This window comes from Pristis pectinata, chromosome 3 (assembly GCF_009764475.1).
Source record: "Pristis pectinata isolate sPriPec2 chromosome 3, sPriPec2.1.pri, whole genome shotgun sequence".
Lineage (NCBI taxonomy): Eukaryota > Metazoa > Chordata > Chondrichthyes > Rhinopristiformes > Pristidae > Pristis > Pristis pectinata.
Genome location: NC_067407.1, coordinates 136422777 through 136435345, shown reverse-complemented (window position 1 = coordinate 136435345; position 12569 = coordinate 136422777). Strand labels below are relative to the sequence as shown.

The 12569-nt window shown below is 41.2% G+C and overlaps 1 protein-coding gene across 1 annotated transcript in view; it reads left to right on the top strand.

Moving 5' to 3' along the window:
* Nucleotides 1-3780: 3780 nt before the first annotated feature.
* Nucleotides 3781-12569, top strand: part of reps1 (RALBP1 associated Eps domain containing 1) — a 39525-nt gene continuing 30736 nt past the window's right edge. Inside the window, exons 1-3 of the mRNA XM_052011276.1 lie at nucleotides 3781-3856; nucleotides 6228-6427; nucleotides 6806-6896. Of these exons, the coding sequence (XP_051867236.1) occupies nucleotides 3781-3856; nucleotides 6228-6427; nucleotides 6806-6896 (367 nt within the window). The remainder of the gene's footprint in view (nucleotides 3857-6227; nucleotides 6428-6805; nucleotides 6897-12569) is intronic.

The window sequence follows — 12569 nt, the reverse complement described above, 5'->3', positions numbered from 1 at the left end:
CTCCGGTTTCCTCCCACATTCCAAAGACGTATGGGTTAGGAAATTGTAGGCATGCTATGTCGGTGCTGGAAGTGTGGTGACATTTGCGGGCTGCCCTCAGAACACTCTACACAAAAGATGCATTTCACTCTGTTTCCATGTACATATGACTAATAAAGAAATCTTGTATGGAAGTGAGAGGTAGTGGTGAGATTGATGGGTGATGGAACCAGATGTTTTTGGGGGGGGGGGAAGGGGGGCAGTTGGAGAGGGGGAATTGTTGAGAAAGGTGGAACCAGATAATGGGTAGATGGAACCATGGTAGGGGGAGGGTAATAGAACCAGCTGGAATGCTCTTGCATAAAGTTGGCATGAACTCAATCAGCTGAATGGCCTCGTTCCACTCTGTAAACTTTGTGCAAATGCAGGTCTTTCAAAAGGCAAGTTCATTCACGTTGCAGGAAATGCTTCCAGCAATCCATGGATCCGTGTTTTCCATTGTTCTTTCAGGTAAATGTGAAAGCACAACCTTTTGATTCTGTTGGGCGAGATGATTAGATATTGTGATGTGTTCCTGTGCTGGATGGGATGTGATCATTTCTCAACTCTTGTTTAACTGCTGTATCAAAAATTTGAGTAATGTGACTGAAACAGGATGTTTAGAAATATTAGCACTAAAGAGGTATATTGCTTTAATATGTGGTTAACATGGTTATTTTTACTGTAACTGAAATAAAACCATGTATGTAAATTGTTATTTTAAATGAGTAATCTCCTTGGCAGACCAGAACAAGATTTCACTAAAATTACTTATGGAAGTTTCTGGTATTATCATTAGAGAGGCAAGGTGATTATTAAAAAGGTTTTAAACTTTTGAATCCCTTTGCCTCTGAAGTAGTTTTGGCAACTGCTGCTTGATTTCTTTGTCTGACACCCTTTTTAGTTGTGAAGTAACAAGGGATTTTATTGTTGGTTCCAGCCCTAGTGTTTGACTGCTCAATTATTGTGAAATTTTGGTGTTCTTTTTGAAGGTACTATTTCAACAAAATTGGATCTGCTAGATCGACAATGTATGAATTTGTTTATTTTTCTTCTGTGATACAGTGGGTTTCTCCTTTTGGTGCAGTGAGTCCTTAAAAGACTCATGAAAGGAATTCTCTGGAGGGAAGAGTAGTAATTCACAATATCTGTTATTGTCATCATGACCAATCACTACTTTCCTTTTTTCCTATGTATTAATTTCTGAGGCAGGGAATTTATAATCCCCCTTGTCTTTAAAATGCCTCTCAGAAACTGTACAGCTTGTTACATTTATGAAGCATCAAATTACCATTTTGCATAATCCATAAAACATGAAGGATGTGCTTGGTTTGTAGCCTGTATTCTCACTTGCCCAAACATCTACAGTTATCATGTATAACTCATAGTTTGAAGGTGTTGATTGCGAAAGCTTTTAACTATTTATACACTTGCCCAGTGCTAAGGAGATGAGCACATTTATTGGCCCACAAGTATAGTCTACTCGGCAATAACAGCATCATTTTATTCAGCCCCTTTCATGTAGCTAAACTTTCCAAGACATTCTGCAAGAGCATTTTTGAAGCCAGCTAAGGAGATACAGGGCAGGTGACCAGAAGCTTGGTCAGAGATGGGTTTGAAGGGAGTGAGAGGCACTTAGAAAGGGAATACCATATCTTTGGCAGTGAAAAAACAAAACAACGAGTATTGGATGATGAATTTGGATGGTCGGGGCTGTAATTTGGGGAGCATAGATATCTTGGTTCTAAGGAGTTTAGACATGGGAAGGTGCAAGTCCATAGAGGGATTTGAAAACCAGAATGAGAATTCTTAATCTGTTGTTGCCTCTTCATTAAGTAGTATAAATTTAGAAACCACTGGATTTATGGGAGAGCAGGAGACTTGGGGTTCTGGGTAGCCTCATTTACGAGTAGGTCTGGGAGTAGTCCAGAGCTAACAGGGCAGAGGTGAGGGAGATGAGTTAAGGAGCAGAGTTGAGCAGTGGTACAAAGGTAATCTTTGATACAAATGTCATCCCAAAATTTCATCGAATATAACACGAAGATTGCAAATGTGACTAGGTTTCAAATAAATGCCAAAGGGCTGGAGTTTATGGCTGAGTGTGTGCTTTCATTGCCTCCCACTTTGTTTTTGCATATAGATTGTGTTCCAGTGCTTGGCAGTGCCACCTTGTTCCTGGCAGCTTTCAAAATTAAAGTATGGAGGACTTTTAATCACTTTTGAGAGCATAATATTGTTACTACATTCTCTAAACAATTTAAATATAAATTTACTTTTACATTATTTGTCCAATATAATGACAAATTTGAATGGAAAATTACAGATACAATTAAGGATATTCAGGGAATATTTCATTGAAATGCAGATTATTAAAGTTTAGTAGGTAACTTTTGCTTATTTTCCATCTCGCCTGCTGAAGACGGTGCCACACTGCTGGGTTGCAGTGCCACAGCTGGTCTTCCACTGATGCTCTGTCTCATTAGCTTTAACTGAGCCTAAAATGCTGTACACCTCCCACTTGTCAGGAGAAGCATATTAGGTGGTATCTCCCAGGTGCTTATTTGTGCATAATGTATCAATCAGTACAAATCTCTCTTCTCCCAATGTGTTCCTTGCTAAGAACTAGTGCTTATAGAGTAAAGAATGGGTGAGGACCCATTGTCAGATCTGCTTCAGACCACATCCTGGGGAGTCGGAATGGATTGTTGAAGAGCTAGATTCAAGTAGACCTTTAGTACGTTCCAAGGAGTGTCTTGAAGCAATGAATAGATTTAGAAAGATGTTCTAGAATGGGGAGCCTTGGCCTGCAGCAACTAGAATGATGAAGCTTTGTGATCAAGCAGCTAAAGTGTTCAGAAATTTTGGGAACTTAAAGGGTTTAAGGAGATTAAAATCTCAAACATAACTCTGATATGAAAACTAGAATGAATTTTAAACTGGATTTTCTTTTAAACTGGGAGTCAATGTAGGTCAGGTAGTTTGGAGATGATGAGTGAATGGTATGGTGCGAGTTGGAACATGGAGCATTGTTGGATTTGGAAACTAATAATAGAGCTGGTGAGAAATATTGCCTAACTTGTTTATTTCAACATAAAGCTATGGATGAATATTTCACTGGGAGAAACTTTTTAAGCAGAAGTCTGAGTCTGTGATATTCCACAGAAATGTTGAATTGAGCAGACACTATAACATTCAAAATTTGGTTGTTTAGGTGGTGAGTAAAGGAAAATATCTTCTGTTTGGAAGCAGATAAATGAAGACTGAGATGAATGGATGTTCATCAGGTCCAGAACTTCATCTACTTAGCAAGTATTGCTTCCATGAGAGCAAAATACAATAAATCTGAAATGGTCATAGAATGCTGAAAACGCTTAGCATTTTCCACATCCATAGTTAGAACAAAGTCAGTGTTTTGGCCCTTGCTCTTTCTCAGAACTTGACATTGCAGGTGAGTCAAACGGGTCATGCGGTAACAATTCCTAGCTGCAAAATCACAAATCAGAACATTGGGTCTATGAACTTTTAATAGATTTGAATAGATGTCAGGGTCACACCACATTGAACAGCTAGTCATTAATGCATACCTGCATCGCAAATGAATAACAGGTTATGCAAGCAATTCAATGTAATCCTGCAGATTGGTTCAAACTAGCACTGGGAATTAAAGCAAAGATCAAGATAGAGAATTTTAATAAAGGGCAAGGTTAATTCCTGTATAATAAGATAAAAGCATTACAAAGCCAGTCAATCTAGCCGTTCAGAATGTCGAAGTATTGTTCCAGAGCTTTTCCGATATCATCCTTGTGGATACTGGGAGTTGATCTTCCCAGTAATACAGGTATCGGTGTTTAGAGTATTGAATTAATAACGTTTTATGGTGGCAGGGCTATTCAGACTACCTGATGTGCAAATGATCATATCCAAGTTGTTTTTAACTTTTTTTTAAAATGAGAAACCAGCTTGTGTACATGTTTCAATTTAACATTGTTTTGTCCTGAATATATTTTCACAAATTTTCATCTATTTAGAAATGCTTGGAATTCTCTAAAGCAAATTACGTTTATTATTCATTGACCACAGGTTGAGTTGTTAGTATACTAGTTTAAAGCTGGAGAGATGACAGTGCTGACATTCGATTAACTGAAGTGATATACATGAGAACAAGGTTTCTACCAAATACAGGTGACCCCTATATTACAGCGGTAGGGGGGGGTTGTGTTCCCGGAAAACTGTCTGTAATCAAGATTTTTTGTAACACAAAGCCACGTTATCTGCACATGCACCAAGAAATGCAAGCTGAAAATAAAATTGACACATTCCATGAGAACAGATTTTATTCTGTATCTTGGATTTTTGGGTAATGATTTGTGAATTCTATTACTCAAACAGCCATAACAGAGGGTGGTCTGTATCCCTTTCGAAAAAAAATGAGGGATATTGACATCAAGAGAACACAGATTGGTGGAATGGACAGATATGGCAGATGTTTGGGGCAAGAATGCTTGGGGCTCTGAGCACTGGTAAAGTGACTACAAAGTAGATGCAGGTGCTGCAGTTCAACTGGAATGTGCCGGGGAGTCCAAGCAGAAAATTAAGAACCAATGGAAAACAAAACTAAGATGTCATGGAAGATGTCCTCTCCTAGAATGTTGAGAGGGATAGGGAAATGATTCCTTTTGTTTGTGCTCTTGGCTACCATATTACAAGAAAGCATGAGAAAACGTGTACTTGCCAAAGAGGGAGTGCAGTGAAGAGTTCACGGTACCAGTGTTCCAAGTATGAAGAGTTTGCTATGAGAATGGATTGAGTAGACTGTACTCTCTAGTGTCTGGACGAATGAGAGCAGATTGCAAAACATACAGACTTCAAGAGCTTGCCAGACTGATTGCAGGGAGGGAGATATGCAGGAACGTGCCTTATGATGAAAGGTTGAGTGAGCTCGGGCTTTTCTCTTCGGAGCGATGGAGGATGAGAGGCGACTTGATAGAGGTGTATAATGTGCTGAGAGGCATAGATAGTGGACAGCCAGCACCTTTTTCCCAGGGTGGCAATGGCCAATACCCGAGGACATCAGTTTAAGGTGAGTGGAGGAAAGTTTAGGGGAGATGTCAGAGGTAAGTTTTTCTTTACACAGTGGTGGGTGCCTGGAATGCACTGCTGGGGGTGGTGGTGGAAGCTGATACAATAGGAACACACAAAAGACTCTTAAATAGGCACATGGATGTAAGAAAAATAGAGGGTTATGGGCTGTGTAGGAGGGAAGGGTTAGATTGATCGCGGAGTAGGTTTATATAAGTTGGTACAACATCGTGGGCTGAAGGGCCTGTACTGTGTTATGTTCTATGATATTTCTACTGGCTGAGGGGTCTAGGACTGGGGGCACAGTTTCATAATAAGGGGTAGGCTGTATAGGATTGAGATTGAACACTTAAGTGGCGAATCTACCCTGGAGGGCTGTTAAGGCTTGATCTTTGAGTTCCATTTAAAGTAGATCACTGGATTTCTGGACATTAAAGAATGGGGATAGTGCTGGAAGAGGGAGCTGGGGTAAAAGATCAGCCAAATCGTTATAATGATGGAGTAGGCTTGAAGGGCCTTATAGCCACCACCTCGTATTTCTTGTGTTCATTTGATCTTAAGATGGTTGTTTTCAATGAGGAAGGTGGAATTTTTCAATTAAGCTATATCATTCTGTATATAATGTCCCACTTGCTTAAAGATACTCGCTCTCTTGCTGCTTTAAGTAATGCATCTGTCATGAAGTAATTGCCCAGGAGGAAATAAATTGGAGTGGGGTGGGGAGGGAAGGGTTAGATTGATCGTGGAGTAGGATTAAGTAATGACTAAAAGATGAATCTGTAAATATAGAAATATACAGGTCATTGTCAAAAAAGACAATGAAATTTGGGTTTAGAGTGAAAGCTTGGAAGCTGCAGATGCCAGGAGCTGTTTTTGTGCTGTACGCTTCCATGATTCAGTGTGCAATAATACACTTTGAAATACAGAAGTGCTGCTACTGGACAGTAAATCTGTAACCAAGATCAGGTTGGGCAGCATTAAAGAAAAATATTTGATTGAAACCTAACTTCAAAATGGTTCACTTTCACAGCAATATAACTAAAAATTAGTTTGGTTTCAACTGGTGCAAGTGTACTATTCCACCCTAGTGCTATTATCTGCTTAACCTATCTTTTCTCCTCCCCCAACAGTGAAGGATCCATTACCCAAATCTGTAGTTTCTGAGAATAAGCAGGAGCTGAGGCGTGCATCTATGTATTCTGATCCTGATAGCCAGGGCACGTACACCAGTGTCATTCCTCCCCCTCCCAGCCGAACACAAGTCAAAAAGGTCTCCACTAGTGTGCCTCATGATGTGATAACACAGCGAGTGCCAGCAACAGAACAACAGGTATTGTGAAATGGTCCTTTCTCTTCAGTTTGTGTAAATTTCTTTCTCCTTTTTCCCCATCACCACCGTGATAATGTTCCCAAAATCAGGAAACTTACTGATATTTTTAATTACGAAATCAGTCTGTTGATTTGCCATGGAGTTTGAACTCATGATCTCTGGGTTCATCCAGTACTATAATCATGGAGACAGTCAAATGCATCATATTGCCATTTGTAAAAGTTACTGCCTAAGTAACTACAAGGCAGACTTTTAATATTCATTGTTTTGAGAATAAACATGTTGCCTCATGTTACATTAGCTAAACTGAAGTTGAGCACCAGCATTGATTTGATTTCTTCTTGAAAATTGACTCGAGCTGAACTTTCTCTCCCTCAGGATTCTGTATCCCCAGTTGTGTCTCCTCATCACTCACCACCATCTTCACCAGTTGCCTGGAGGAAACACAGCAAGCAGCATCATAGTGGAGGTAATGCAGGGAGTGCCCAAACAAAAATTGGTACATGGGCTTTCTTTGGTAAAGGACGGTCTGGTATTGAGCAGTGGTGAACATGGGGGTGGCAAAAGATGGAACCTACTGATTTGATCAGTAAGGTCCTTGAATACATAAAATTGTTTCCATTGGATGAAAATGCTTATTGCCTTGCTCAGGATGTTGGGAAAGTCAGCTAGCACAGAGTAAGTTGTCTTGCAGTCTAAACTGAAAATCCAAAGCCATTTAGCACCTTAAGATTTTGTGCCACTTTGTTAGTTGGTTTTTTTGCCATATCGGTTGTCTAGAGTATACAGTAAATTTTTAATCTTGCAAGTTAATGTAGCTATGGTGGATTTCTGAAACTTGCTACAAGTCTCAATCACTTGGAACATTCAAGGTCAGGGTGCTGTATCATTCAGAATGATGCAGGAAAAAGCAGAGTGTTTTGGACCAGAACACTTGGGTTGGTGACAGTGTTGAAAGTATGGATCTAGTGGTCATAAGTAAAACTCTGATAATCCGGCACTTTGGTGCTGGACCAGAGGATTTAGAGAATTGGATGTTATCCTTATTAATACCCCAACATATTTTTATTTCATTTTATTTACATGTTACACAGTAATATAAATTCTCCAATGAACCCAATGAGAAATCTCAGTGCAGGAAATGCCCCTGTGTGTTCAAAAGGGTTGATGGAAAATATAACCTAGTGAGCCAGATGCCAAACCATCAGGATTTCTGAACAATTGGATACTGGATAATTGGATGATTATCCCATAGTTATATGGCCAAAATTTGGATGTGATTGTTGCTTGTTTTAGTACATTGATTTCTATTAGTGGTACAAGATTCAGGTTGGGGAAATTACTGCTGCTTCAAAAACAGGCTAGGTCTTTCCTCTCCCTCTCTCCTAACAGCCTCATTTTGTCCATAATGCCTCCTCTTGCTGACTTGCATTGGCTTTTGGTCTGATATTTCTTGCTTTATCTTCAAATACCCTCCATGGGTCTGCTCCTCACTGTCTCTGAGCTCTTCACAACACTGCTGCAATTGTGGCTTTTTGCTCTTCCTTGATATTTATCACTGCACTCTTGGTCATGCATTCTGTTGCCTTGACCCAGAGCTCTGTAATTCTCTACCTTTAAGTTCCTCTTGTGTTGAAATCAAGCTCTTATCCATAGGTACTAGTAGTTCTGCAAGTGGCTAGGTATCTAATTTTCTTTGAAGCTACTTGGGATGTTTTACTACATTAAAAGTTTTAAATACAAGTTGTGGTTCAGTAGGCATAGTCATTGGTTCGTGCAATCCCAAAATTACCAGCTTCCTCCTGATGATCATATATCATTTTGGCTCATCTGAGCAAAGTACACTTCACTCAAAGATAGAAATGGTTAGTTTTCTGGAAAATATTCTACCAGTTACAATGCATACAATGGACTGGGTCTTCTGACCAGCAAACCACCTGTGCTTGATGGTCATGGGCCACGCTGTTTCTTCCAGCAAAGTTTTGGGCACTATCAGGGACATAAATATTTAAAAAAACATTAATTAACATGGTGTTAGACATTTTTTTTAAAAAAATAATAAAACACCCAGGGCTGTCCCAGGGACTCCAAGTAGTTTACCACTGTGGCATGGGTGTCTCAAGGCTATGCCTGTGGAAGGCTGTATTTTAGCCTGAGGTTGGGAGTCCTGAGCTGCTTGCCAGTTGAGTGGAACTGATCTGCTAGCCTTAGTGGAAGATTTGTCCCAGTGCCTCATCCTCTTTGGATATATTCATTAAATCTTTTTTGTTTAAACTCTGCTTATGTCACTGAAGTAATTTAGCTGGTTTCAAATTTATTAAATTGGCAGGTTTATCTAGCAGTATCACTTTTTCTCCTTGCAAAGAAAATTCAACTGTCAAAGCAGCATCTTGCCCTGTCTTTCTGAGAGTCCTGAAGATGCAGGTTCCTATAGGAGATCCTGTTGCACAAGTCCTCAGTCCTTCTGTTCTTCTCATTTGAGCCAGGGACTGAACATTGAATGTTGGCTCAGTCCTGAAGGTGTCAGGAATGAGCTTTCCATGACCTTTATCTGTATACATGTCTGCATCGTCCAACAGAGGTCAGTAGGGGGCTAGCATATTGGCTAAGATCTCCCATCCCTCAATTGCAGTAGTGATCTTGGATTGGCTATCAGCACAGTTTGAATCTTGTACTGTCCTTGCCTGTATAACACTTTGCCTGTTGAGGGAGCCCAAAATCAGTTTTCTAAATTCCAGAAGGATATTTTTAAACAAATGGGAGAAGTCATTGGATAAGAATTGAACTGAATGGTAAGAGCTTTATAATGAATTTCTGAGCTAGCTTGCCTGGAATTGGTTTTCAAACATGAAGGGTGTGGTAATGTTAGGAAGAGACACTGTAATTATAAAAGCAAGTAACTATTATTTGTTAAAGTGGAGAACGAGAGGGATTCCTAACCTTTCTCCCCCACCGCCGCCCCCCCCCCGGCCACACCTAAGGAAATTACCACTCCATAGTTGACCAAAGCGAAAAAAATAAGCCATTGATCCAAAATATATTGGACTGTAAAGGTACTGACATGGATTCTGGAATATTTGCTTGTTTCAGTTGTCCCAAGGTACTGTTTGCCAGTGAAAACTGCGATCCAGTAGTCTTTTGTAGATCGAAGCCATAAGTAGTATGGTGATGTATAGAAACATAGAAAACCTACAGCACAATTCAGTCCCTTTGGCCCACAAAGCTGTGCCAAACATGTCCCTACCCTAGAAATTACTAGACTTACCCATAGCCCTCCTATTTTACTCAGCTCCATGTACCTATCTAACAGTCTCTTGAAAGACCCTATCGTATCTGCCTCCACCACTGTTTCCAGCAGCCCATTTCACACACACACCACTCTGAGTAAAAAAAAACACACCCCTGACATCTCCTCTATATCTCCTCCCCAGTACTTTAAACCTATGTCCTCCTGTGGCCACCAATTCAGCCCTGGGGAAAAGCCTCTGACTATCTACCCTATCAATACCTCTCATCATCTTATACACCTCTATCAGGTCCCCCCTCATCCTCCATCTCTCCAAGGAGAAAAGGCAGAATTCCCTCAACCTGCTTTCATAAGGCATGCCCTGCATTCCAGGCAGCATCCTTGTAAATCTCCTCTGCACCCTCTCTATGGCTTCCACATCTTTCCTGTAGTGAGGTGACCAGAACTGAGCACAATACTCCAAGTGGATTTTGACCAGGGACCTATATAGCTACAACAATACCTCTCAGCTCCTAAATTCAATTCCTCAACTGATGAAGGACAACACACTATATGCCGCCTTAACCACAGAGTCAACCTGCACAGCCGCTTTGAGCGTCCTATGGACTCGAACCCCAAGATCCCTCTGATCCGCCACACTGCCAAGAGTCCTACCATTAAGACTATATTCTGTCAACATATTTGACCTACCAAAATGAACCACTTCACACTTATCTAGGTTGAACTGCATCTGCCACTTCTCAGCCCAACTCTGCATCCTATCTATGTCCCTCCATAACCTCTGACAGCCCTCCAAACTATCCACAACACCCCCAACCTTGGTGTCATCTGCAAACTTACTAACCCACCCCTCCACTTTCTCATCCGGGTCGTTTATAAAAATCACAGAGTTAGGGTCCCAGAACAGATCCCTGAGGTACACCACTGGTCACTGACTTCCACGCAGAATATGACCCTTCAACAACCACTCTTTGCCTTCTGTGGGCCAGCCAGTTCTGGATCCACACTGCAATGTCCCCTTGGATCCCATGTCTCCTCACCTTCTCCATAAGCCTTGCATGGGGTACCTTATCAAACACCTTGCTGAAATCCATATACACTACATCTACTGCTCTCCCTTCATCGATGTGCTTAGTCACATCCTCAAAAAATTCAATCAGGCTCGTAAGACAGGACCTGCCCTTGACAAAGCCATGCTGACTATTCCTAATCATATTATACCTGTCCAAATGTTCATAAATCTTACCCCTCAGGATCTTCTCCATCAGCTTACCAACCACTGAGGTAAGACTCACTGGTCTATAATTCCCTGGACTATCCCTACTCCCCTTCTTGAATAAGGGAACAACATCCGCAACCTTCCAATCTTCCAGAACCTCTCCCGTCTCCATCGACAACACAAAGATCATCGTCAGAGGCTCTGCAATCTCCTTCCTCGCCTCCCACAGCAACCTGGGGTACATCTCATCCGGTCCTGGCAACTTATCTAACTTGATGCTTTCCAAAAGTTTCAGCACCACTTCTTTTCTAATATCTACATGCTCAAGCTTTTCAGGCTGCTGCAAGTCCCCACTACAATCCCCCAGATATTTTTCCATAGTGAATACTGACGTAAAGTATTCATTAAGTACCTCTGCTACTTCTTCCGGATCCATACACACTTTCCCACTGCTGCACTTGATAGGCCCCATCCTTTCACATCTCATCTTCTTACTCTTCACATACTTGTAGAACACCTTGGTGTTTTCCTTAATCCTGCCTGCCAAGGCTTTCTCATGTCCCCTCCTGGCTCTCCTAATCTTTCTTAAGTTCTTTCCTTTTAGCCTTGTACTCCTCCAGATCTCTAACATTACCTAGCTCTCTGTACCTTCTGTATGCTTTTCTTTTCCTTTTGACCTAGACTTATTACAGCCTTCGTACACGGTTCCTGTATCCTATCACAACTCCCCTGTCTCATCGGAACATGTCTATGCAGAGCTCCACACAAATACCCCCTGAATATTTGCCACATATCTTCTGTACTTTTCCCAGAGAACATCTGTTCCCAACTTAATCTTCCAATTTCCTACCTGGGAGCCTCATAATTCCCTTTACTCCAAGTAAACACCTTTCTAGTCTCTGTTCCTATCCCTCTCCAGTGCTAACGTAAAGGAGATAGAATTATGATCACTATCACCAAAATGCTCTCACACAGATCTGACACCTGACCAGGTGTATTTCCCAATATCAAATCAAGCACAGCCTCCTCTTGTAGGTCTATCTACATACTGTGTCAAGAACCCTTCCTGAACACACCTAACAAACTCCACCCCATCTAAACCCCTCACTGTCTGGAGATGCCAATCGATGTTTGGGAAATTAAAATCCCCCATCACAACAATTGTTATTCTCACACCTTTCTAGGATCTGCTTCCCTATCTGCTCAATAACCCTGTCACTATTGGGCAGCCTATATATTAAAAAAAACACCCAGCAAGGTTATCGACCCCTTCCTGTTCCTAACCTCCACCCACAGACTTCATAGACAATCCCTCCACAATGTCCACCTTTTCCGCAGCTGTGCCACTATCTCTGATCAACAGTGCCACTCCCCCACCTCTTGCTTCCCTCCCTGCCCTTCCTGAAACATCTAAAACCCGGCACTTGAATCAACCATTCCAGCCCCGGAGCCATCCAAGTCTCCGTAATAGCCACCACATCATAGCTCCAAGTATCGATCCAAGCTCATCCGCCTTTATGTGTAGCAACAAAGGTTATATTTTGGCTACTGAACCATATATACATCATTGAATCATAGAATTACCTTGAATGATGCCAAACATGTATTCTACACAGCTCATGGTGTCTAGTTTTCTTCTGATCTCTTGCTCAATTTTAATATGTATTTGTAGAATT